Source organism: Botryllus schlosseri, chromosome 6 (assembly GCF_051294905.1).
Source record: "Botryllus schlosseri isolate E-star chromosome 6, Bs_hap1, whole genome shotgun sequence".
Classification (NCBI taxonomy): Eukaryota; Metazoa; Chordata; class Ascidiacea; order Stolidobranchia; family Styelidae; genus Botryllus; species Botryllus schlosseri.
Window position 1 is genome coordinate 10,589,096 of NC_137241.1, and position 23,732 is coordinate 10,612,827.

The 23,732-nt window shown below is 40.7% G+C and overlaps 1 protein-coding gene across 1 annotated transcript in view; it reads right to left on the reverse strand.

Moving 5' to 3' along the window:
• Positions 1-2,783: 2,783 nt before the first annotated feature.
• Positions 2,784-23,732, reverse strand: part of LOC145440245 (uncharacterized) — a 156,574-nt gene continuing 135,625 nt past the window's right edge. Inside the window, exons 2-8 of the mRNA XM_080317821.1 lie at positions 16,800-17,022; positions 16,113-16,307; positions 13,261-13,317; positions 13,109-13,201; positions 9,981-10,133; positions 7,830-7,884; positions 2,784-4,204 (exon numbers count right to left, since the gene is read on the reverse strand). Of these exons, the coding sequence (XP_080173947.1) occupies positions 4,128-4,204; positions 7,830-7,884; positions 9,981-10,133; positions 13,109-13,201; positions 13,261-13,317; positions 16,113-16,307; positions 16,800-16,880 (711 nt within the window). The 5' untranslated portion in view covers positions 16,881-17,022 and the 3' untranslated portion in view covers positions 2,784-4,127. The remainder of the gene's footprint in view (positions 4,205-7,829; positions 7,885-9,980; positions 10,134-13,108; positions 13,202-13,260; positions 13,318-16,112; positions 16,308-16,799; positions 17,023-23,732) is intronic.

A 23,732-nucleotide genomic window follows, 5' to 3' on the forward strand; every position in this document is an offset into this window, starting at 1 on the left:
CAAAAACTCCAAATGTAAATTGCAGTTTCTCCTTGCCATTTGTGAAATGGCCAGAAAACTCCTCAACTAAGGCAATGGAACGTTAAGACTGGTAGTTGGTGACAGTCACTGTGCTGATAAAAGGTTTTGCGGCAATGAAAATAGGTTGCTCCCTCTTCTAAGCATCCTGATATCCAATAAAAACATCTGAAAGACGCGAGTTTCCTGAAATAATTGGTGACTTCTTCTTCGTGAAGTTGAATAAAGTCTTCTACTGAATGTTTTTCAAGTTAATAATTACACTTGGCACTAAAGAGCCTGCATTCTTTTAGGGCAGATGCGTGGTCTGCATCAGTCTTTTCGGAACCCTGGTAACTTCATCTGCTCCTGATGTTCTCTTGTTCAAGTGCCTCAAAAGAAGATTTTATATTGACCAGACCACATTTGAGGACTCGTCAACTGATCATTATACATACGATGCGGTAGCTGACAGGACTAATGAGATGGCGAAGGTATTGGAGACAGCTGTGAAAGTCGCTCTGAGGAGAGATCATTACAGAGAACTACGAGAGCAGGCATTTATTTTCCTTGGCGCTGTATCTTTTAGAGATATCCGCTTTGAATAGAGAATCCGTTTTTCTAGGCATTGGTTATGAAGTTGGGATTATTTCCCTCTGGAAGTGGACTCCAAAATTCAAGTAAAAAAATTCTTTAGCTTGATAACGGACAGCATGTCCAGCAATTCAAGTTGAAAATTACTAGGGGCAGTGGTCACAATAACTGCAATAGGATTTGAAATCATTTTCATCATAGGCTAGGGCAGTGGTTCTTAACCTTGTCTCCAGCGCCCCCCAGGGGGCGATTTGGATTTTGAAGGGGGCGGAAACGCCCAGGGGGCGAAATGGAGGGGGCGCTGGGCTCAGGGGCGGTATGGGGGCACTGAAGAAAAATGGCCTCGCAGTAGATGCTGTAGTATGGATATCTGATTATGATTATATAGTAGAACAATAGTTCTATATAGGCCTATCCCTGAGTTCTCACTGCAAAATAACATTCCACATAATCTGTCAAATCAAAACGTTTTTCGTTGCGCTCATCGCGAAATATCCACCGACAATACTTCCATAAATGCAGTGGTTTATTTTAATTCATGTAAACTGAATTTGATGTACTTTTGGATTGCCAATTCGCCGTTAAAACACTTCCGTCACGCTAGCCACTTCAAGTCGTTTTGACGCCTTCCTATCTTTTCATTGTATCGCAGTTTTGTGGTGTTTCGAAATGATGAAAATATTGATAAACTGATACTTATACTGATAGCTCGAGTTATTTTCCACAACATGTTTTGAACTAGATGTTGTATCCTACAGCGCATCGTGTGTCGATATCGAAAAGGCACTGTACTACCACCGTTGAGAGTGATGCTCTTTGTACATTGAAGATGTTTTGAAGCTTTTTGTGCAAAACGATTAACTAAATATACTTGTATTTGAGAGCCACAAAATTGAAGCCTCAGTATATTTCTTCATCTTATCATCAAGGATGATACTGTTTAGTGTTGTTACCCCCATTCATGTTAAAGTGAAGAGCTTGGTACAGTACTAAATTTAATTTGAGCAAATCTCTACCACATTCTCAGTTGATTTAGTAGTCACACAAAGCAATAAAACGAAACCCAATACAATTAACTTCCCCATATTACTAATCGCAGAGGAGAATTCGGGATCTGTACATCGATCTCGAACCCAATGCTACGAGCCCGTAGGCCTTGCCCGATGGTTGTTATATCAAACTTGATTTGATCCTGAAAATAGCACATACAAATATACCGTTAATTAGTCGAGTGGTCTAATAGTGAAGTCCCAATTCGAAACCGAACTTCGACCACTTACGCATTGTTTTTTTTTTTTACTACAGTTCTTAAAATATGGGGGGGGGCACCAGACACAGGAAATTTTGAAAGGGGGCGCTGGAAGATCAAGGTTAAGAACCACTTGGCTCGGGTTACCATATTTTGAAAATCTGAAAAGAGGACACTTTTTCCAAATTTTCAGACTTGCAATACTGGAGAAAAATACTGATTAAAAAAGTAAATTTTCCCACTTCGTGGTCGGTTGACTAAAAAGAAAGGTTGACTTTACGACTCGAACCACGAATTATGGTTTTTCGCCGCCGGAGCGTTATTTTAGAGCTAATTTACTGTATCTCAGTCAAATTTATCCCTACATTTACCCAAAATTTAAAAAAAATAGGACATTTGGGCGTCCTCCGAGGACAGTATCAAAAAAGCGAGAGTATACCCTCTTAAAAGAGGACGCATGGTAACACGATCGTAGGCAAGAAAGCATTCTTTCCGTCAATGCGGCGGCTGAACTCATCAATAAAGTTGCTGATAAGCCTGTTGTATGCATCAAATGATCCATTGGTTTGATGGTTAGATACCGCTGGAAAATGTGTTAACACCACCTGCACTCAAGTCTGGTGGTGTGCTGACTTAAATTTGAGTGCCAATCCGAGAGCATTTGAGTGTGAGCCTACTTTTTGGCGTGGGTTGAGTAGCGAGATCGTTGCTGAGTAGAGAATCGCTACTCGACAGCAGAGGAATCGGTCTCCACCCTTAATTATAAACTCCAGACTCCAAGCCAGGCATAGGTAATTTTTTAATATGAATTATTTTTTGTTATAAATTGATTTTTAAATATTTTTGTGGGATTTTCAAACGTCAATGGGTCGCAAGAAGGCTAGCTGAGAGCCGCGGTTGGGAATCACTGGGCTAGACTGATAATAGTTCGATCGCAAACATTTCAAGCAAAAGTTTATTATTGATCAAATATGGAATAAAAGGAAAACTCAGTGAAGAACTAATCGCCGTAATATATGAATGGGGCGCATGGAGCAGTAAACACATCAGGTACAGGTATAGAAGACTAGGATAGTATGACAAAGAGAAGTCAGGCATCGAAAAGCATGCAAAGAATGGCGATTAGATATAAACGGAAGATATTGCTAAAAAACAAACAAGTGGATATATATATATATATCTGCTATGGAGCGGCATCAAGGATTCTGCGAGCATGCTTGCGCGCTGCAAGGGGTTAAACCAAGATGAAACAGCAATATAATCTGAATAATCTGAAACAAAACGACACAGAATAAGACCACGAATCTTCTCGTACATAATGCATACCGGCAAACTTAATTGCAGTAACAGCGGCGCGGTGATTAGCCGGGATAGAACCATTAAATATACATGACTGAAACCAGCCCAAAATGTCACACGTTGACAAGTACAACGTGAGTGAGCTATAGAATCATTAATCATCATGAATGAAAGTTAATTTTAATCACGAGCTTGTTGAGGACTGTTGAATCCCGGATCGATAAAACGGGGCGAAGCTACTCGAAAAGAATCGTTTACTAAGCTGAAATCAGCGTCCGTTAAGGCCCACCCACGCACCATCCAGCGTGGGAGTTGCCAGATATGTCCTTTCAGACAAATAAGACAGACAAACCCAGACGTTACCAACATGGGAAGAATTAGACACTCTTAGAAGTGATTAGGCGATTCCGAGTCACGTACATAGGCTATACCTATTTATGCGAATACTATTTTCGTCATGACAATTTATTTTAAGTTATAAGCAATCTGGCTACCACAGTTCAAAAGAAACGGCATCATAATAAAACCAAGATCTTGAGGACTGAGTAAAGTCGGAGGTGCCGCACCAAACGATAGCGAAACACGTAGCCGAAATCCACACCAGCAGATGCATCTTCACGACCCAAACAAACAACCACTCACACTACGAATTGGTGCGATTTTCCAAAATATATTCAGTGACCATGATGTGGGCCGATTTCGCCTAGTTCACACTGTGATTTCACTCATAAAAGTGGTGCAGACATATCACAAAACTGCTTCTACTTTATAATGTCCAAAGTGTACAATACTATTTGAGTGGGTATAACAAGCAGGCAATACCAGCTGAAGTACTCCGAAAGAGTAGAAGTATCACATTTCTGTCAGGGATATCACTGATTTCTGTGCACCTCTGACGAATACCAATCACCAATTTCAAATGTTACATTACGTACTGGGTATGTGATGATCATCAATTGTACATCATCGGGATCGGACGAGGCTAGAATTACGTGGCTCTCCTTTGTGGATCAGGGTGACCGCCCGGAGTTTGAAGAGGATATCGTGTAGAAGTCGCGGCCGCGTCTGGAAACAAAATATACCATTCGTTAACATGTGTCTGTTCTCTGATCAAGCGCAGATGACCGCGGATCTTGATCAAACAGAAAAGGAATCTGAATATATTGGCAGGATCTGGATATGATTTGAACTTTAAGATTTTACTGCATTGGGTTTGGACGTAGATAAGCCTAGGCAGACCGATTCGTATACTCGGATCCGAATCGAGCATTAATTGTAAGCATTCGAGTCGAATAATGAAAGACAAGGTTCTCGAGTACTGACATCACACGCCCCTAGTCAATAAGAATTATATTGTCAACGAAGATGTAGTTTCGATACTTTAATCCACAGCGGTATCTTCAAAACCACGACTGATTTTATCAGAGCACGCAAAACATGTAGCTACGCACGTCGGACGAAACCTCTAGTGAGTCTAGTCCAGTGGTTCCCAACCTTTTTCGACTCATCGCCCCCTTTTCAAGCTCAACGCCGATCATCGCCTCCCAGATTTTGTGAACCGAAAAATCGGTATTCAATCTGTAATCATCGGCAGGATGACTAAAATAAAAAAGTCAACTTTTCGGCTCGCTGTCGAATTTTATGCTTTTTCAACTAAATTTCCATGGGTTGACTCAAAAAAATAAAAAGGTCTTTTCTCCGACTTCACACTCAAATATAGCCGTTTTAAGGCGTCATCGCCCCCCTAGTCCATTTTCGACCCATCAATCACCCCCGTAGGCCGCCAAATCGCCCCCTGCCTGGGGGGCGATATCGCCCACGTTGGGAACCACTGGTCTAGTCTGTCGTGGTAGACTTGGAGCATTGTGACAAAGTGAAGTGAAATATGTATGGTCGCAAAATAAGCTTATCGTCTTGACCGGGCGGTGTCTTCTTGATGAACGCCCCGTAATAGGTAGCAATATTTTTGTGGTGAGAGTACTTTTTCAGCATGTTAATTTCCAGTTTTATTTCCTCCTCTTCTTCCTCCGTAACATCCATAAGTTTGATCGCGACCAACTGCCCAGTTTTGACATGGTGTCCCTTGTACACCAGTCCTTATGTTCCATTACCCACAACTTCGACTAGTTCAAATATGCCGGCCGGATCCCGTAATGCCGCTAGATCTATGTCATCCAAACTTTTGGTGGAATTATCCATCGTACGAATATTTATCATCAAGATCCCAAGCACCAGTAGGTTTTGTATTGATATTGCTGCTCATACCTCAAACGCGCCTCCAAACCATTTGATCCAAGGTTAAAATTCAGGATATGCAATTCAATATAACTATTGTAGATATTCTAAAAAAATACATAATTCAACCAATTCCTTTTCTATATGACGGCAGGAAAGGTGAATGTATTCTCCAAATCGTTCGTGATGTCCCGTCATAATGAGTGGTAATTCGATTGGTAATGAACCACTCCGTTATTCAATTTCGCCCAACCCATACGTGGACTTTCTGATTTCAGTATTTCATTTCTGTTTTCAATTACAATTCGATTTCGCGCGATTCGGATTTCGTATCCAGATATGCATTTACGTTGGACATCAATTGCGAATTGATTTCTGGATTCGAGTTTATGATCAATTCCGGAACGGGACTCTGGCATATTTGATCGGCTTATGTCTGTAATCAAGTGCCAGATCCCCTGAGCATTGGGATAACATACGAGCCAAGCGTTATAATAAGTCATCAGTACATGGTCGCGCGCGATTTGACCACCTACCGTGTCTGTGATCAAGTATGACATCCCCTGAGCATTGGGATAACACACACGTACGGTGCAATTAGTTACTGGGTGATTGCGAAACGGGTGCAGAACTGCACATTAAAAATCGACAGTTTGAACATGCGAAATGAGCACGTGATTCAAGAGCTCTAAACTAAACCTTACCTCGAAATTTACCCATACCCGAACCCTAACCACGAAATCACCCAGTATCCAACACGAACCACGGATGAACACTTACCCTGGCCGTAACCTAACTATATATTCAACCCTAACCCCAACAGCTTCAAGTGTCGCATTCTGCACAATGTGCACATTAGGGCTGTTCAAAAAGAACTTTTCTTCCTGGATTCCAGCCATTCACTGATTAAATTGTTAGGTTACTCTAAAAAAACGCTGCACACCAAATTTGGTTCAATTCCAATTGGTATAAGACTCCGCAGATCCAATTAAAAATTTTAATATATTAGGAAAGATTTTAAAAAATTCAAATTTTTCCGCCAACCCCATGAAATTGTTGAGCTGTCTTCAAAGACGATGCAAAACGAATTTGACTCAATTCCAACTAGTAGAAGCGGAGTTATTTGAGTTTTTCGTTGATAATTCTCTGATTATCCTTGATAATCCGAGAATTATCAACGAAGAACTCAAATAAGTGTTTAATTTTGCCTAATAAACTAAAATTTTTAATTGGATCTGTGGAGTCTTATACTTGTTGGAATTGAACCAAATTTGGTGTGCAGCATTTTTTAGGGTAACCTGACAATTTAATCAATCAATGCCTGGAATCCGGGAAAAAAAGTTATTTTTGAACAGCCCTAGGGCACATGTGTCCGCGGGCACACCTGCAGTCGTCGATCAATCCGCAAGGCGTTGCATTTTATTCGTGATTGTTCGCGCTTAGTCACAAATTAGCGCCGGGTGAATTTAAGCAGCTACCGGCTACCGGTGGAAGGTGAGAATGTAGATGTAAGAACATATTTCTCTCGCTTTCACGAATCGACGATCGAAAGAACGAAACAACCGACTCGCTTTTCACACATAACGAAATACCAAATGGGATCGCAGCCTCGAAAATCGAACGAGTCATCTTTCGCCAATTAAAACTCTCGGTGATCTATGTTTTGGCATATTGCAACAGGTGTTGTTGCATTCTACGTAAGTGGACATTTAATAGGGTAACACCGGTGTCGAAATGCACCTCCAAGTCAGAAAATCGGCATTGTTCCGAACAATCGCAACCACTCAAGGGTCATTGTTATGGTCATTGTGCTGAGTTGCTGCGATTGTTTGGAACAATGCCGATTTTCAAACTTTTAAGGCTATTTCGGGGTGGTTCCACTGCCTTGATGGAATTTTAATGCATATTTTAAGAATCAGCGCGACAGCAGCTTTCAAATAAGATCAACTTTATTTAATTTGAGCGCTCGGGTCGTCAGCATTGGCAATTGTGTTGCTTTCAGATGGCTGAACAGGAAATGCCTCTGAGCAAGCAAGCTTGACCACGGGTGTTGCGTATCTATCCGTAGGTTAGTTATCTATAAAATGTATAAAATCGCCAGTGTCCGTACAAGTTGGGGCAATATACGATATGAATTTGATCCCGCCATATTGTAGCAAAGCCAGGATAACACGGAAAGCCTGTGCTGCATTTCTAAATATCATTTATTATTCAAAAGCTTCGCCATCGCGCACGCCTCAAAAGACTTGCTCAATTACGAGCTGTCGCACCATCAAAAATCAATTACGCCGCACGAAAATCAACGACAAATCTTAAACACGACAGTCGGATTCGGATTCATTCACCGCACCCAAAGCTGCTACTGGCATTACGTCGATTATAGTTTCACGAATTCACAGTAACTTTCAGCGTCTGTTTGCATACGAACTGCAGCAACCGCGGCGCAGCTACATACCATTGCTGTAACGCTGGTCTTCGTCCGTTATCAAATGTTGGTATTGCGTTGCTTCCTGTTCGAGAAAGACAAACGATAACAGAGCTCGCATACAACAAATCTGCCGCTAGGCGACGGGGAAATTAGCCGTCAAGCCGGTGACAAGTGATTTACACAAACAATAACAACCTCGCAGCTGAACGGGCGGCTTTCGCATGCCACGATCAGTCGATGTAGAGAACTTGCTGACTTCATAGTTGTGAGTCGGAAGAAGCGGTCAGTGAAACAGTTCTTCTACTTCGCGAAGTCCTCAATCAGGATTCATTAGGTGGTTACACTACCTACGCGTATCGTCCCCGATTCACAACATGACCGACCTAACGCCGATTTCATTTGGCTTTGGTAACAACATGATCAATAGCCTAGTTATCATGAGAATGCCCGAAACCTGTACTGCTCCAATGCTCTGATATCAGATCAATCTTTGTTAAATTATAAAATGTTCTGCCAATAATTATGGCATATCAAATGTCCGCTAGCTGTAAAATTATACCGCGACAGCTTAGACCAGGGGTGTCCAACATACGGCCCGCGAAGCAATTCTAAGTAGATTGAAAAATGTTTGTATTATCGAGCACATTTCATACAAATTTTAGATTTTTAGTAAGAAATACTACTCATAATATATATTCCATCAAGACAGCAAATTTCGAGTGTGTTTGTATAGGCCATATTACAACTATGCGACAGCGGTATCGCGGTTTCACTTTAGTCACCATTACGAACGATTCGCTGACATTGACACCCAATTCCGACAACGCAAAAAAATGCATACTGTGTTCGCACTTTCATGGAAAAATAGACTGAAAGATAGTTATTCTCGGGCAGTAGTAGGCCATGATTATAGATACGAAAAAAGATAATATCAATATCAGTTGCCGCCCTGTTGCCGTTTACTTCTGACTCAAAAAGGTCCCCGGCAACCAGAGTAACCCGAATCACGATTTGATATTATTAAATCAAATTACAAATTCCGCGTCCACATACTCACTTGTATACCTCACAACGCATACGCTGGGCTACCGCCAGATTACGACTATAACGAGATGAGCTTCGCTCCAACATAAATCTTCGTCAGAGCCACTGTTTTAGCGGTTTATAACTGTATTCAACCGGCTAATCGTCGGATTTTAGCAAACTCCGTTGTTTGTTTGCGCATAAAGGTGATGATATAACAAAACCACTATTATCCATAATATAATATATAGTATCATGTAGGCTTGGCACTAACGTATTCCAGTAGAAAACAGTGCACGGATTTTGAGGAATCACTTTGACGCGAGCAATCTGAAGGTTTATATCCGACCCGCGACGAAAGTTGAGTTTGACAACCCTGGCTTGGACGATATCATGATGCACCTGTACTCTAGCATGGTGTCTATTTTGACTAACTGTGCCAAGTACAACGACAATTTTACTCAAATATTTGGAAGTGTGATTTGCTTCGTTCCAGGCGTCAATTTACAATAGTAAATCCCATTTTCATGACGTGAGTGGAATGCCAGTCTGCGAGCTCCCGTCAAATAAGTCCTAGTTGGAACTACATTGAATACCCCTATTGTTGGTGCTGCGGCCCGCGCCGCCAACAAACACTAGGAAACTGGCCCGCGAGCAGATTTGAGATTGAGACCCCTGGCTTATATTACTACTAAAAGTGGCCTGCATCAAGGAAATCGGTGGACTATATTTTTTAGGAGTGGGTAAATGGGCCGCCGACAACATTCAAGCAGAAAAAGTGAAGCAGTGTTAATATGCAGGAAGAGCGAGGACTATCCTCTTTTTTACTTTTACTATGTAGAAAAGCGGTCACATGGAAGTATATTAACAAAACCGCTAAGCTAACGTAAGCAGAAGTGATCTACACATCAAGTAGGGATATTGACTTATATCCAACCTATTCCCACGATTTAGAAAACCCCAAGCGGATCACAAGAGCCAGCAGTTATGGCCCAGCAACGAATCGAGTTGGTAATAGGCTACTTTAACGTGTCTGGTTTACTGATCTCTCATCTTGAATAGCCTGCGAGGTTATCAATACTTTATCACTCCTGACCTGTGGACGTGATTTTAATTGGGCAATACTAGAGTAAGTGTCTGTGGTTCAAAACCTACCTGATTCGAGCGACTGTGATGATTATTACAGCAGCACAGCGCGTAGCAGCCGAATGAAAATTCAATCCACGAAAGTATGAACACGACGCCGCAGAAAAGTGCGATAGTTGAATCCAAAACGTTTAGACTGATAGGAAAATGGTTATACTGGCCCTGAAATATTGGACAATCATCACGTTACTTTCCATCGTAGGCTTGGCATTTGTAATATCGAGTAACATGTATACGAAAGACATAACAATCGTAACACTGCTCGATTGTCGAAGTATACTTTCTTCAGAAGGTCGTCAGCTGCCATATCCCTTTACGATAAATCGACCGGCATGTAGAAAATATCGCCTTTTCGAATCTTCAATTATGAGAGGCGTGATTCATATACGCTCAAAAAGTACAAAACACTTGTCAATTTGCAAGGTTCTATTGGATTTGCAACGATTTCATACCGTGTCAAAGTCCCGGAGTTACAATTGATTTTCATGCGAAACTTGACTAACAACACATTTTCAGTGTCTTTTCCCTTGCTGCCATACCTGTTGCAATTACTCCAGTGGGAGAAACAATAATTGAACCACCCGCATACCGATACACAGTCTATGTCGGATTAAATCATTGCGAAATGTATGGATATGGATAAATTGAGGAATGAGGATCCATGATGCTCCATGGATAGGGAAGTGGGAGACAGTCTATATAGCAAGCACACGTTAAACATAAAGATTGTAAATCTTCTCCGCGTGGCGTTAGTACAGAGACATGAATACAGTCATTTATAGGGATTTGACTTGATTTGTGAAAGACTTCAGTACCGTAAACCGGGGAAACTTTGGACAGTTTTCAACAATTCCGCTTTGTATCTTGGAAATGCTAGGGTGTAGGGGAGGCAAGTTTTGTGTTTTTCACGGGTCATGGAGCAAAGATTAGAATCAACCTTATTTTTGTAAATTATCCGTGTCCAAAGTTACCCCTGCATGTGGGGTAATTTTGGACAATGTAGTTTTTCGTATGCCTTTAAACTCTATTGTTTATGAAACCTCGTAAATGAGGCTTATTTGGTAAGAGTTGATGAGAGCAGTGGCTGAAACTGAAACTAAATAGTATATGTCTGGCCTATTGCATGAATTGGACATCCAGCGGCAACCCTTTTCCATCAATAACCATTTAAATCTTTTACTGCTTAGTGTCCAAAGTTACCCTCAAGTCCAAAGTTAGCCCGGTTTACGGTAGTTACGGTAGCTACATAAAGGCCTGACCCTATATGAAGATAGTCATTAGGGTCCGAGGACTTTGGACACATACGCATGCGTCACAATAGCAAGCAGAACTTGAGCTTATGACACTTACACATGGCCACTGTAACTCGTGACGACACCGCTGAGCATAGGGTAGCATGCGATATCTCAGTATTCGACACTTGAGCCTATCCGAATTCAACAATAGGCCCGCAGCAAGTCGTTACTTCCACGCAATTTGACACATTATAACTATGATTGACGCTAATGTTGCCCGAATGGCGAGTTTAGATCCAAATCTCTACTTTTTTGTCGCAACGCATATGCAGTAGGACGGAGTGAAAATTAGAAAAATTTGAATTTCAAAACGTGTTCATATATGGTCTCAAATATCTAAAGAAATACGGTACTTCGATCATGATTTCAGGTTCCTGCACCTCTGGTGGCCGTGCAATTTCATGAAACGAGCCAAAATTGGCTAAATTTGCTATACCTTGATAACCGCTTATGCTAGAAAGCTAGTTTTAGGCTTAAAAGCTGCAGAAGCAACATGTTTCCATCTCATATCCCTAAAACTTTGTCTTGAAAATGTACAGAACAAAGTTACAAGCAAATGACTGATTTTTTGAGTAAAATTGAGCACTGATGTGCATGCGATTTCTGAAGCATATAATGATTGATCTTATGACTGTGAACCACACCTCGTCAATTAGAACTACTTTTAACGAACGAACCAAATACTGTTTATGACCTAACGATGGGAATTGCGAGCCTGTGTCCGACTCAGGCGGAGAATTGTCCGAATTAACTGGATTTTTTATGCGCAATTTTACTTTTGTTCTGTCCTCAAGCATTTTAGTCGAATTGTCCAGGCGAAATAGACATGCTCAAATTTCGCATGCGGAAGTGTTGTAATGCTCAATTGTCGCATGCCAAAATGACGCATGCTAAAATATCTAACGATCAGATGTCGCATGCCAACCTGTCACTATGCTCATAGGTCAACATGTTCAAGTCACCACATGTGAATGTGTCTCCGTGCGGACATGTCTCAATGCCGATGTATCATCAGTACCAAGGGACTGCATCCCTGCGCTAATGTGCCACCATGCACATGTGTGTACGTTCTGATGTGTCCCCTTGCTGATGTATCACCATAACCATGTGTCCCGATGCTATTGTGGCGTATGCTAACACTCGTTTTTCATTGTGTCATATGCTCAAATGTTCGGCAACCAGTCATTATGCGCGCTCTGCTGACGTAAGTGTAAGTAATATAATATCCGTGGTCAAATACTACAGTGATATGTTGGCAATTTTCAATAACCATGTGACATAGTTAATTGAATACGGTAACAAGTGTTTCATCAATCGTACTCAACCAGGGGTTCATGTACGAGTACAACCACAGGATATGTGTGCGGCTTTAAAACATATCCGATGATACTGTGCTTGGTCCTCGTTTAATTCTTTTACGTTTGTATCATCAATTGTTACCATTTGTCATTTCAAGCAATGAACAATTGAACATATTTCCTTACGGTATCTGCATCATCCATCAATCAGCCATAGCATAACTTTTATACTTGTCAGTATTTATGAATGCAAGCTTCATATAGCAAAAATTATAAGTTAGGTCAACTAATAAATTTAATGGACCGCAACCTTGATGTAATGAACAGAAGACCATGCTATTCCCATGCCACAATAACGTAAAGTAGGCTCAATTTTTAATAACTTTCATAGGTATCAATATATCTACATTGCAACGACACCAACTTGCATGTCCATAAAACTTAACACGACTTCATTAATTGATAAGCAACGATTTTATTGATTGATAAGTAGCGTGAACACTGAACAGCATCGATTCCGGACAACTTCAAAAATAATACTTACATAGTAATAGTCGAAATTTCCCGCGATGGCGAGAGCACAACCAACAGTAGAAACAGCAGCTGTCACCAGCGATAGAACTATCGTACAGATAATCTACACGAAATATCAAAGATATTTGAGAAGGAACACGTCAAGATATCACAGTATCATACCAAGCTGGTGGATTTCTTCACTCCAGCCACAATGCCAAGTAAACCAGTTGAAATAAACTGAAATAGAAATTTTTGCGTTGGTGCCAGTTTGAGTATTGTATACCGAATGCGCTTTGCTACATTAAAATATCAAGCAAAATATTCCAGCTACAATACAATAGGCATGAGTGATAGTATTAGTCACATTTAATTGTCGGTAAGATGGCACCTTGCATAAAAGACACAGGAGCATTCCAAGAGTTGAACGCGAGACACTATTCTTATATTTTGCAGTGAAGGTACAAAATTATAATAGAGATCAACAACCCTACATATCTGGTCAGTAACGAAATAATCCTACTTTTACCGGGTACTCAGGTAGGTTATGCCGACTTTGCACTATTTACTCTGTGCTTTAGACCAGTGGTTCTCAACCGCCGGTTCGCAGACCGGTGCCGGTCCGCGACGACTTTTCTGCCCGTCCGCGAGGTATATTTAGATTTTATACCTTATAATTTGAAGATGCAAGATGTTGAAGGCTTGTCCATTGGAAAAATAATTGAAACGCCAAATTTCAAACTGATGCAGAACTTCGTGAGGTAAATTAGGCCCGGAAACATGTTCGATTTGACTTAAAGTTCAAGCTGTCTCCGTGACGACACGCGAGCGACTCGCTATCTAAGAGCTGACTCACTAAACCGCGCGATCCGTACGATCATTAGTTCTCGATTCATTAATTTGGTGGGTGGCCAGGTATCGCTGTAATCAGGCGTTTTCGTGCAGGGCATTGTACTCGTAACAGGCTACTTCTGGTAGTAGTGGAAAATCAGCAAGATAGCTCGACAAGGTGCTTGGTCCTACTCCAAAACGCTTCATCTCTGGATATTGTCAGAGATAAGAATATTATTCCAATTTGCCCGGTCTGTTCATGCACGGCCGTCGGCTCAAAATTAGCCATGTTTATCTGGGCAAGTCAATTTTACCTCGATTCAGCACTCAGCAGACACTACCCTAAAATCAAATGAATACCATCATAAACATATTTAATTACGAACAAAATCCTCACAATTTCACTCTCTAGTAAAGGGGTGGCCAACCTGCGGCCGCAGAAGGAAATTTGCGCGGCCGTCGACACGTTTAAATTTTTAAATTAGCATGTGTCGGCGGCTGCAAACATGAAAATTGAATTTACGAATTGTGTCCCGAACTTTTGAGATATTTTATTTAATATTTAAATTTTCATCGCGATACGCGCGATTCAATGCGACTTCATTTTTCCATTTTAGTCGTAGCGCCCGTTGCAATCTGAGCTCCACAGTACAGATGGGAACAGCGGAGGAAAGCGATGCACCCCATATAGAAATAACAATCTGGAGTCGTGCGCTCCTCACGAAATAACAACACGGCCTAAAGTAACTATGCTAACAATTGGTCCACCCAAAGATGCATCCATTTGCTCTATATTTTCGAAAACACTCCCTCCATCAACTCTACCGATGGATCTGATCACTTTGGTTGAGAAACATATTTCATAGTAATATGTGAAACTACGAATTTTAATGACGAAATTCATTCGTGAATCTGAAAAAAATTTCGCGCATGGCGAGACCATAACCGATCCCAGTTGCTATTCATAACATTACCACTACATACCGCGATTTCGATGACTATAGTAAGACGACATGAAAAAGTAGATTAGTCCGTTGTTCACCAGTATTTGACATGGACTTGGACGTGCACAGTTTAAAATGGGTATGGTGTCAAGTTAGTTCATTGCGACTATGTCCTGAATGCAGCCGTAGGTCGTACAAGTAATCGAAATGCGGTCGTGAATATCAAATAAGTTGGCCACCCCTGCTCTAGTACCATACTTGCAGAAAATCGGCTGGATACATTACATTTGGTGTTGATTTCAATTTTATAAGGTTTACCGGTCCGCCAAATATCTTTTGAAATTTTACCGGTCCGCGAGGTGAAAAAGGTTGAGAACCACTGCTTTAGACCACTTCCGCTTCTAGTTAAAAAGTACTTCGGATTTTATAAACTAGAAAGTAGTTTTGAGATATGCTTGCATCACTTTCACGAGGGGAATTTCCATGACAACTGGACAAAAGAACCCTGCATCACGGCGACTGAAGATAAAATCGAAAACCGCATCAATTTGTATGTGATTCGTCATTTTTCAAAGCCATGAAAATGCATTCTGCAATTTCAATAGTGGCCGCCTCCAATTTATTACTAGAAGTATGCGACCCATCAACCAAATCTACTTCTTGAATCTACTTACTGGATTACGTCATTTTCTACTTCTACTTTGAGTAATTTTGACATGTCCTTATAATTGGTAATTCTACTTGTAATTGAGTAGAAATTCACGGCGTTACTTCTACTTCTATTCGAGCAGCAATGGTGAATACTCTGAGCTGAAAACCTCTCATATGATGAAAATTTGCGACTTTGGCGGTGACTTTGAATCTGCTCACGATTCAGTCAGTTTTAAAACACCAAGTCGAGCTCCTACCGACTTTTTCACAAGCAAGATTGCGATTTCGGCTCTCGCTAAGAATTACAAATATGTCTTGGAGTCTCGCTCTCCCAATACTAGCTATGGCCTACTCGATAGGGACGGTGTGAACCTCATAAAGTAAAGCTCCCGGTTAATTTGAACACAAACCTTAATATGTCACATACCGTAGCTAATTCCAAACAAAGACACCTACACCACAATTTCAGTACTCGAATCAGAAAAGTCAATTATTCCTGTATAACACGATTTTCATCAACAAATAGTCGATTTGTGGACTAGAGTACTTAAATCATAATGGCAAACAAATAGTCTACCAAATCATCAATTTTCAACAAATGTACCATACCTCTAACCCAGCCCAGAGTCCCGGGCTGCTCATAGTGTAAGTGTACCGGCAAGTACCTGGCACTGTCACATATTTCGACCTGTAGTCGATGTTATCATAATATTGCATTTCCCGGATGCAGTCAAGTTCGGCCAGCACTACAACCACCGCGATTCCCAATCCAACACATACCACACCACACAGAAGGATGGATATCTAAAAACAGAAAAAAGAACTGGCCAACTTACAATCATTCAAACAACTTGGGAGAGTCCACTGCGCAAGTACAAAAGTAGCCTACTCAAATACTCAACACTTCAAACTCTACGCTTTAGTAACTAATGCAGAGCAGCTCACAGTGCCAAGAATTGGTACTTATTCACAACTGTATGCCGACACCAGGGTCAATATCGCTCCGCAGATTTTACTCACAAGATGATGAAAATCTATACCAAAATAATTTCTACTCGACAAAACTAGTCAAAAACATGACCAATCAAGTAGGCCTAAGCTGTGCAGAAGTGAAATTAACAGAATCTTGAGTAGGCCGACTGCAAAGCGTTAGAAATGTTTTATTACTAACGAGATGGAGACACACTATCACCAAGAAAACAATTCATACCTAATGAAAAATGCTCAAGAAACAACAGAACAATATTTTCTCGACACATGACGGCGCTCAGCATTTATTAAGAGGTGTTAGCTTACACTGAGACCCTTCACAGCTCCGGCATAGAAACGTGGTCGGGTTCGGTACGAGAAGTCCGGGGACGAACACCTGTCTTCCATTATCGTTGACAGCAAAGAACAGAATGGATAAAATTAGATTCCTTCCTGTATCAGTGATATATCTCTCACATCAGTGAACAAATTGCATCTCCCCTTAGCAATAAGTCTAATCAATAAAAATGCTTGCAGAATAATGAGAGATCTGAGATATAAAACAGAAAACTTGGCATGCGAACTTTCTCAGGTAGCGACTTATCTTGTTCTACCATTGACATCAAATCAGAGGCGGTCCAAGTTGTCATTGTTGGTACTCAAAAGTAAGAGTACCGTAACACCGTAAACATCTACTCAATTACAAGGAGGAGGAGCAATTTACAAGACATTTTATAACTACTTCAAGTGGATGTAGAAAATAAAGGTAAACGAACAAGTAGATTTGGTAGAGGGGTCGCATTTTGCAGTTAATCAGAGGTGAAATTGCAAAGTGCATCTTCACGACTAACGCAACATGAATGATTCCACAATAAATAGTTTCGATTTTCGAAAATATGTTCAGTTACAGTAATACAGCCATACACAGGGGTCGCCAACTCAAAACGGGTCGCGGGCCACTTTTCAAATTTTGTAGCGGCCGCGGGCCGCATGAATTCTATATCGATATCAAGTAGTCAACCACGTTTTAAAACTCTACGTCAGTACCACACTGTACTACCCAGGGTTGTAATGACTCGAGTCATGACTCGACTCGAGTCACGATTTTCGGATGACTCGACTCGACTCGAGTCATTTTCTCAAAATACAGAAATGACTCGACTCGACTCGAGTCAATCTGTGTATTGACTCGACTTGGACTCGAGTCATTGCGCATGACTCGAAGCAAGTCATTGACTCGAGATTCAGACGACCAAGACCGACATTTCATTGTAATGTCGAAGCCAACACATTATTGGGATTTCGTTTATTGGTACTGGTCAGAGATGAGCATGGATTAGGATTAGGTTTTGAAAAAACAGGATTTGTGAAATTTTGTCGGATTTGGATTATACATTTTTTTCAGAACGGATTAGGATTTGGATTGGATTTACCTATTTTCTGGAAGATTAAAATGTCGTGTGGCGAATGGCGACAAACTTTATTCAGATCAGTTATTAATGTAATTATGGTTACTAAGTTATCTTGAATCAAGTGAATCGTTGGTTGTGAAAGAAAATTTTCGAATCCCTCCGTTGCATAAATTAGTATTTTTTCTGAATTTCCAGTTGGAATCGGATTAGGATTGGACATGGACTTGAATATGAAAAAGTTATGGATTAGGATTTGGATTTGGATTTGAAGGTTCGGATTTGGATTGGATTAGGACATAGAAATTTCAAATCCGCTCATCTCTGGTACTGGTGCTTGAAAATGGGACCAGAAACTACTAAAAGTGAGGAAAATTGATATATTATAAATGCGAACCATTCAATATCACCAAACATAGTTAAAAAAGTGGGTTTAGGAAGACTTTAACTGGAAATTGAGCAGTCAACACAATGACTTGGACTCGGACTCGAGTCATTCGGACTCGATCCTCTGTTCGCCGACTTGGACTCGGACTTGACTCGGTGGGAATTGAAAATAACTCGACTTGACTCGAGTCAAAAATATGAAAGTGAGATTGACTTGTGACTCGGAGCCTTGTGACTTGGTTACAACCCTGGTACTACCTAACATTGGTGATGGGTATAGTGAAAACAAAAGAAGTGATATTTTAAGGACTGAAAATACAATAAAGGATCACTGTAACTAAAGTCATTTTATCTTGAACTCTGAGCTGTGCAGGATACCTGGAAACGCTTTTGGGGGCCATTGAGATACGTTACTAGCTGAAAGACGAACTCCACGTAAAGCTATATCGTGTGGGGAAGCCCGAAGCCAGTGCTTGTAAATCCTTTTTAAACATGCCCCCCTTTATGATACTGAAAAATTACGCGCGCACTCCCTCCCCCTTATCGTCATATCACAAAATGCATCCATCGTGCTAGTAATACCAACAAATAGTTTGATGGCATGGAAGGTTACGAATGTTCATGAGAGAATTCTATAATATGAATTCTGTATTATACACACACAAAGCAATAACTATAACTATGAATACTAGGTAAATCGCGAATGACGCGAAAAAATTTTCAGTTGAACGCAGCTTCGCGCCCCCTTCAGCTGCTTTCAAGCCCCCAGTTTTAGTACTACTACCCTAAGCCGTTTTCTAAGCGTCTCGGTCTTGGCAGTGTTTGTACCATTGCACGTCAAGTTCAACATTTCAAAGTGTTTTCTTAGCTTTCTTCCGAAATCTCAAATCAAGTCGTGGGCCGCAGAATATGAACTCGTGGGTCGCATGCGGCCCGCGGGCCGCGTGTTGGTGACCCCTGGCCATACAGGAGCTATTTCACCAAGTTGTTACGACAACTTCATTCAAAATCTCCTATCTACCATCTAATTTCAAAACTAGAGAGTGTTAAAATGAAGTAGTTTTACCCAAAACCAAATAGTAAAGTAGAAGTGGAAGCAATCTAAAAAGATTACCACTGAAGCAGATGGTGCAAATAGACAAGACACCGAGAAGGGATGCGTAATAAATATTTCCGATGTCACGGAGTATGATATTATCGCTCCGCAGCCAAATTACACCAGTTCAAGAATGTATCGCTGACCTGAGAGCACATCATATCAACAGTGCAATACTAGGACCAAACGAGTAAGACCGCACTGTACAAATTCTCTGGAAGTATAATGTCCGCTGGGAGATAAAAGGCCACTAATCCATGCAGTCACTTCAAATGTATCTATCGGATGACGAATCCGACAGGGTTACAACGCTATACAAAAAATCTAGATCCAACCACTATGTAATGTTGTACAATCAATAGTGTAATATCAATATTTTTATTATACTAATGTTACCTGCATGTAAGGCCACTTCTGCACTTTGTGTACCTATTGAATAGCTGGAAAGGGCCTTCCCAGTGTTAACAACTTCAGGCAAACCAGAGAGAACCGATAATACAGAAGCATCCGAGGATTACGAAAAGCTCACAGTGGTTTCATTGCACTAGCCCCCGGATCTTCAGAATTTTCTACCTTTCCCCTTACCGCCACCTGTGATCATCCCAATAATTCTTTTCACTATCATAGTAACGATATAGGTCAAAATTCTGTTGACGATAGCATTTTTAATCGGATGCTTCTGAGCATATTCAAAGTTTCTCGCCGCCCCATCAAAGTTTTGCTGGCGCGAGATTTTCTCAAAGTCTTTAATAATGTTTTCGAAAACCTTCGTCGCTTCCTCCGGAGACATATGTCCTCGATAGTGGTACTGGTAGTTACCACGGTTGTACGTCGAGTGACTTTGCTGGTTTGCAAACGGATTTGATCGGGCATTGCTTGCGCTTCCTAAAAAGTCATAGTTTTTACGCGAATCTGCATTGCTCAGAACTTGATAGGCTTCGGACAATTCCCGAAACTTTTTGCCGGCATCTGGGTTGGGGTTTGCATCCGGGTGATACTTTTTTGCCAAGTTCAGGTAAGCTTGTTTAATTTCTTTACCAGAGGCGTTTTTGGACACTCCCAAAACTTCATAGTAATCTCTATTGTTTAAAACACCGCAGCCGGTATGAATACTTCTGTTTGCAGCTATCCAGTGAAGGGGCAAGAACCGTGACGGCTTCTGCAATGCACTACGAACAATTACACTGACCAGGGACATCTCAATGAATGCTGCAACAATCTGAAAGAAAATAAACAGTATTTTCATTCTGGACAGTGAAACGGAAATAGTGGAAGTTTAAACACAAAATTGTTAAGGAAAAGGGCAATATCCTGTCTTTCTTTTGCAGATATATTTATATAGTCATATATGTAGCTGTAGCTGCTTATTTACATCTTTGCTATTAACAAATACATCTGATACCATTATGACAGTATTAGGCCTACACACTGTCAATTCAGAAGTTGAATTTGCATACAATCAAAATTTCGCGATGCATTTGAATAAGCAAAATATTTAGGATTTTTGTAATATAAAATCCTGAACCGCGCACACTAATGCAATTGGTGGTCAAGCAACTAATACGATACAATGCAGTGCAGTGCAATTGGCAACCTACCAATTGCCAACGATATGTCGGGTCAGTGCCTCCTTAGTCTCGGTAACAATTATTCCCTATATTCATAATAACACAAAGACAATTACCTAGTACTTGAAATATTGTAACAGTGACTACTGATTCACTACTGGTCAGAGAAAGTAAACAATTACAAGTCTACAATACAACGCAATTACAACTCTGCTTTACTATCCTATAACTGACGCCGGCTAAATTCATTTGATATGTTCGGAAATGCTGCATTATACTGATTTTCAAATTGCATCATAGGCTAATCTTGGTCAATTGAATTTTTCTTGGCAACTCATGCAGACACAACACAAGGTTGCATGGTTATGAATACTTAATCTGAATGTTATAGGCTAACTAACAAGATCGCCTTTCATACCAAGATCGCCTTTCATACCAAGATCGCCTTTCAGAAATCATACTCAAGAATAGGAATGACCACCATTGCAGTCGATATTTCAATCTCATGAAAAATATGGTAATTCCATCTAAACTGATAGCTACTAGGCAACATTGCCCCTGTATATAATATATCTATAATATAGCATTTAATATACAGTCAGGTGGTAGGTATCCAAAGATATACCGGGATTTCAAAAGCTAAAATCATCTTTCATTATTAAACCTTCATGCTGCTAGTGCTAACCACAAAAACTCCATTGGGAGAGTATGGGTAATTTTATAGGATTTGCCAGTTCTGAGGTAATGGGATGAAGACGAGGTCAGCAAAAATTTCCTGTGGTGAAAACGCATTGATAACGTAAAAAAGTTGACATTCAATGACTCATCAGTGGGTTCATACTACCAATCCCAATACTGTAGGGTTACCATATTTTTGTGAAGCAAATTCCGGACACTCTTTAGAGCCCACTAGCAAATTTAAAAATGAGGTAAAAGACATTGTATGTCAATATGACGTCATAATAGGAAAGCATTGCCAATCGACTGTATACGGTATACACTATACAGGAATGGAGTGGAACATAGGTCATGAATTGGGCCATCTGTAATGTGAGCTTTTGTCATTGCTACTTGCTAGGGTACCTGCAATAGATTTCTCCACGGGCCGGATGAAATCGTCTGGCGGGCCGTGTCTGGCCTGTCGGGATTGTGTTTGACAGCCCTGCTATACTGTTAGGTTGGTTCGGCTATCTGATTGTGTTTTTTTTAGGTCCAAAACACCATTTTTTCTGCCCCTTTCCGCCCGACCATAGGGTAATGGACCCTTACTATATGCATTTTGCTGTTAAATTATATGAATGCATTCTGTCAATAATATTGATTCTTCCTTATATTAGGCTACTATAAAATGCACCAGCAGGTTGCACATCCGATGATTTCCAACCTGTTATGGTCGCGACCTCATTTCCAACTTAAAAATGTTCCGTGGCCCAGCTCAAAATATGAATAAGCTGATTACTAAAAAAATTCAGCTTGCTCAAACTTACTCACGGCCTAGGAAGCTGATTACGTCCAACACCGTCGCGATCCCCAGATAAAGGCAAACGACCCCAAGATTTGGAACCACTGTCTGTGACTGAAGCATCCAGTCGGCCTTAACCAACTCTAGGAATATACCGTCAGCTTATAATTTCGATTACGATTGGACTTATTTCAGTAAATGTTAGCTATATATATTTATTTTTGTTGCATTTTTTGGCGAGGGTGGTGCCTGGTGCCCATACTAATGTCAATATACGTTTGTATTATGTCGCGCGCAGCGCGAAGAAGAATTTCGGATAGCATAAATCTGCTTGAAAATGCTATTGTTTCTGCTGATTTACAAAAAATTTTTGAGCCTACTTCAAGCCTTCAAAATTCCGGACATTTAGGCATATTTTAGAAATTCCCCGCGGACGCAAATTTTTCACTGAAATTCCGGACATGTCCGGGAAATTCCGGACGTATGGCAACCCTACAATACTGTTGAAGGGCGTTTTTCTTTTTGCACTGCCACACCAGGCTCAGAATTTCACATCAAATTATCTGGTGACTGTGTGCTGCTGCTATTCCTCGCAATGCATTAACTCTTGGACTTCAGCTTAGTCTCGGACATCACATCCCTCAATTGTCGATGCCAAATGCCAATTCTGTTTCTCCCTATGGAAAATGTATTTCCCTTCTAGAGTGTCATCAGCAATGCCATGGATGCTTGGTCCTCTCCCTTAAGGGTTCATGAACTTTTCCAGAGCATCAGATTAGCATTGGCAAGAAATTGGCCCGCATCAGTGTTTCCCAGTCCTTTTCAGGTCGAAACCGACTTTTAGGCCTAATGCAAGATTTATCATGTGTCCCATCATGAGATATAACCTAATGAATGAATACAAGATTACTGAGAAAATAAACACATAGGTTACATCCAATTTACTATTATTGCGAAATTGGAGCTTGCATATTAGACACCAAATTATCAAATCAAGTCTAGGCTTGCCTGGCTGGATTTACCTACTAAAAAAACATCTAGGTGAATTTGTAGGTACACCTACTATGTATTGATCGAGTGCAACATGTAAGGTCGTCAGTATTCCAAATTATTTGAACATTTAGAAACGCTTTACGACCCAGCTGAAATAGATTTGCGACCCACCGATGGGACGCGACCCACTGTTTGGGAAGCACTGGCATACATCAACCATGGTTATATGCCAACATTACATTCATATGTTGGTATAGCCTAATATAGACCAGAGATTGTTGATACCCCAGATTTCTACGGAGACAGATATTGGTAGAACAGATATTTCATTTATGAAGAGAATCA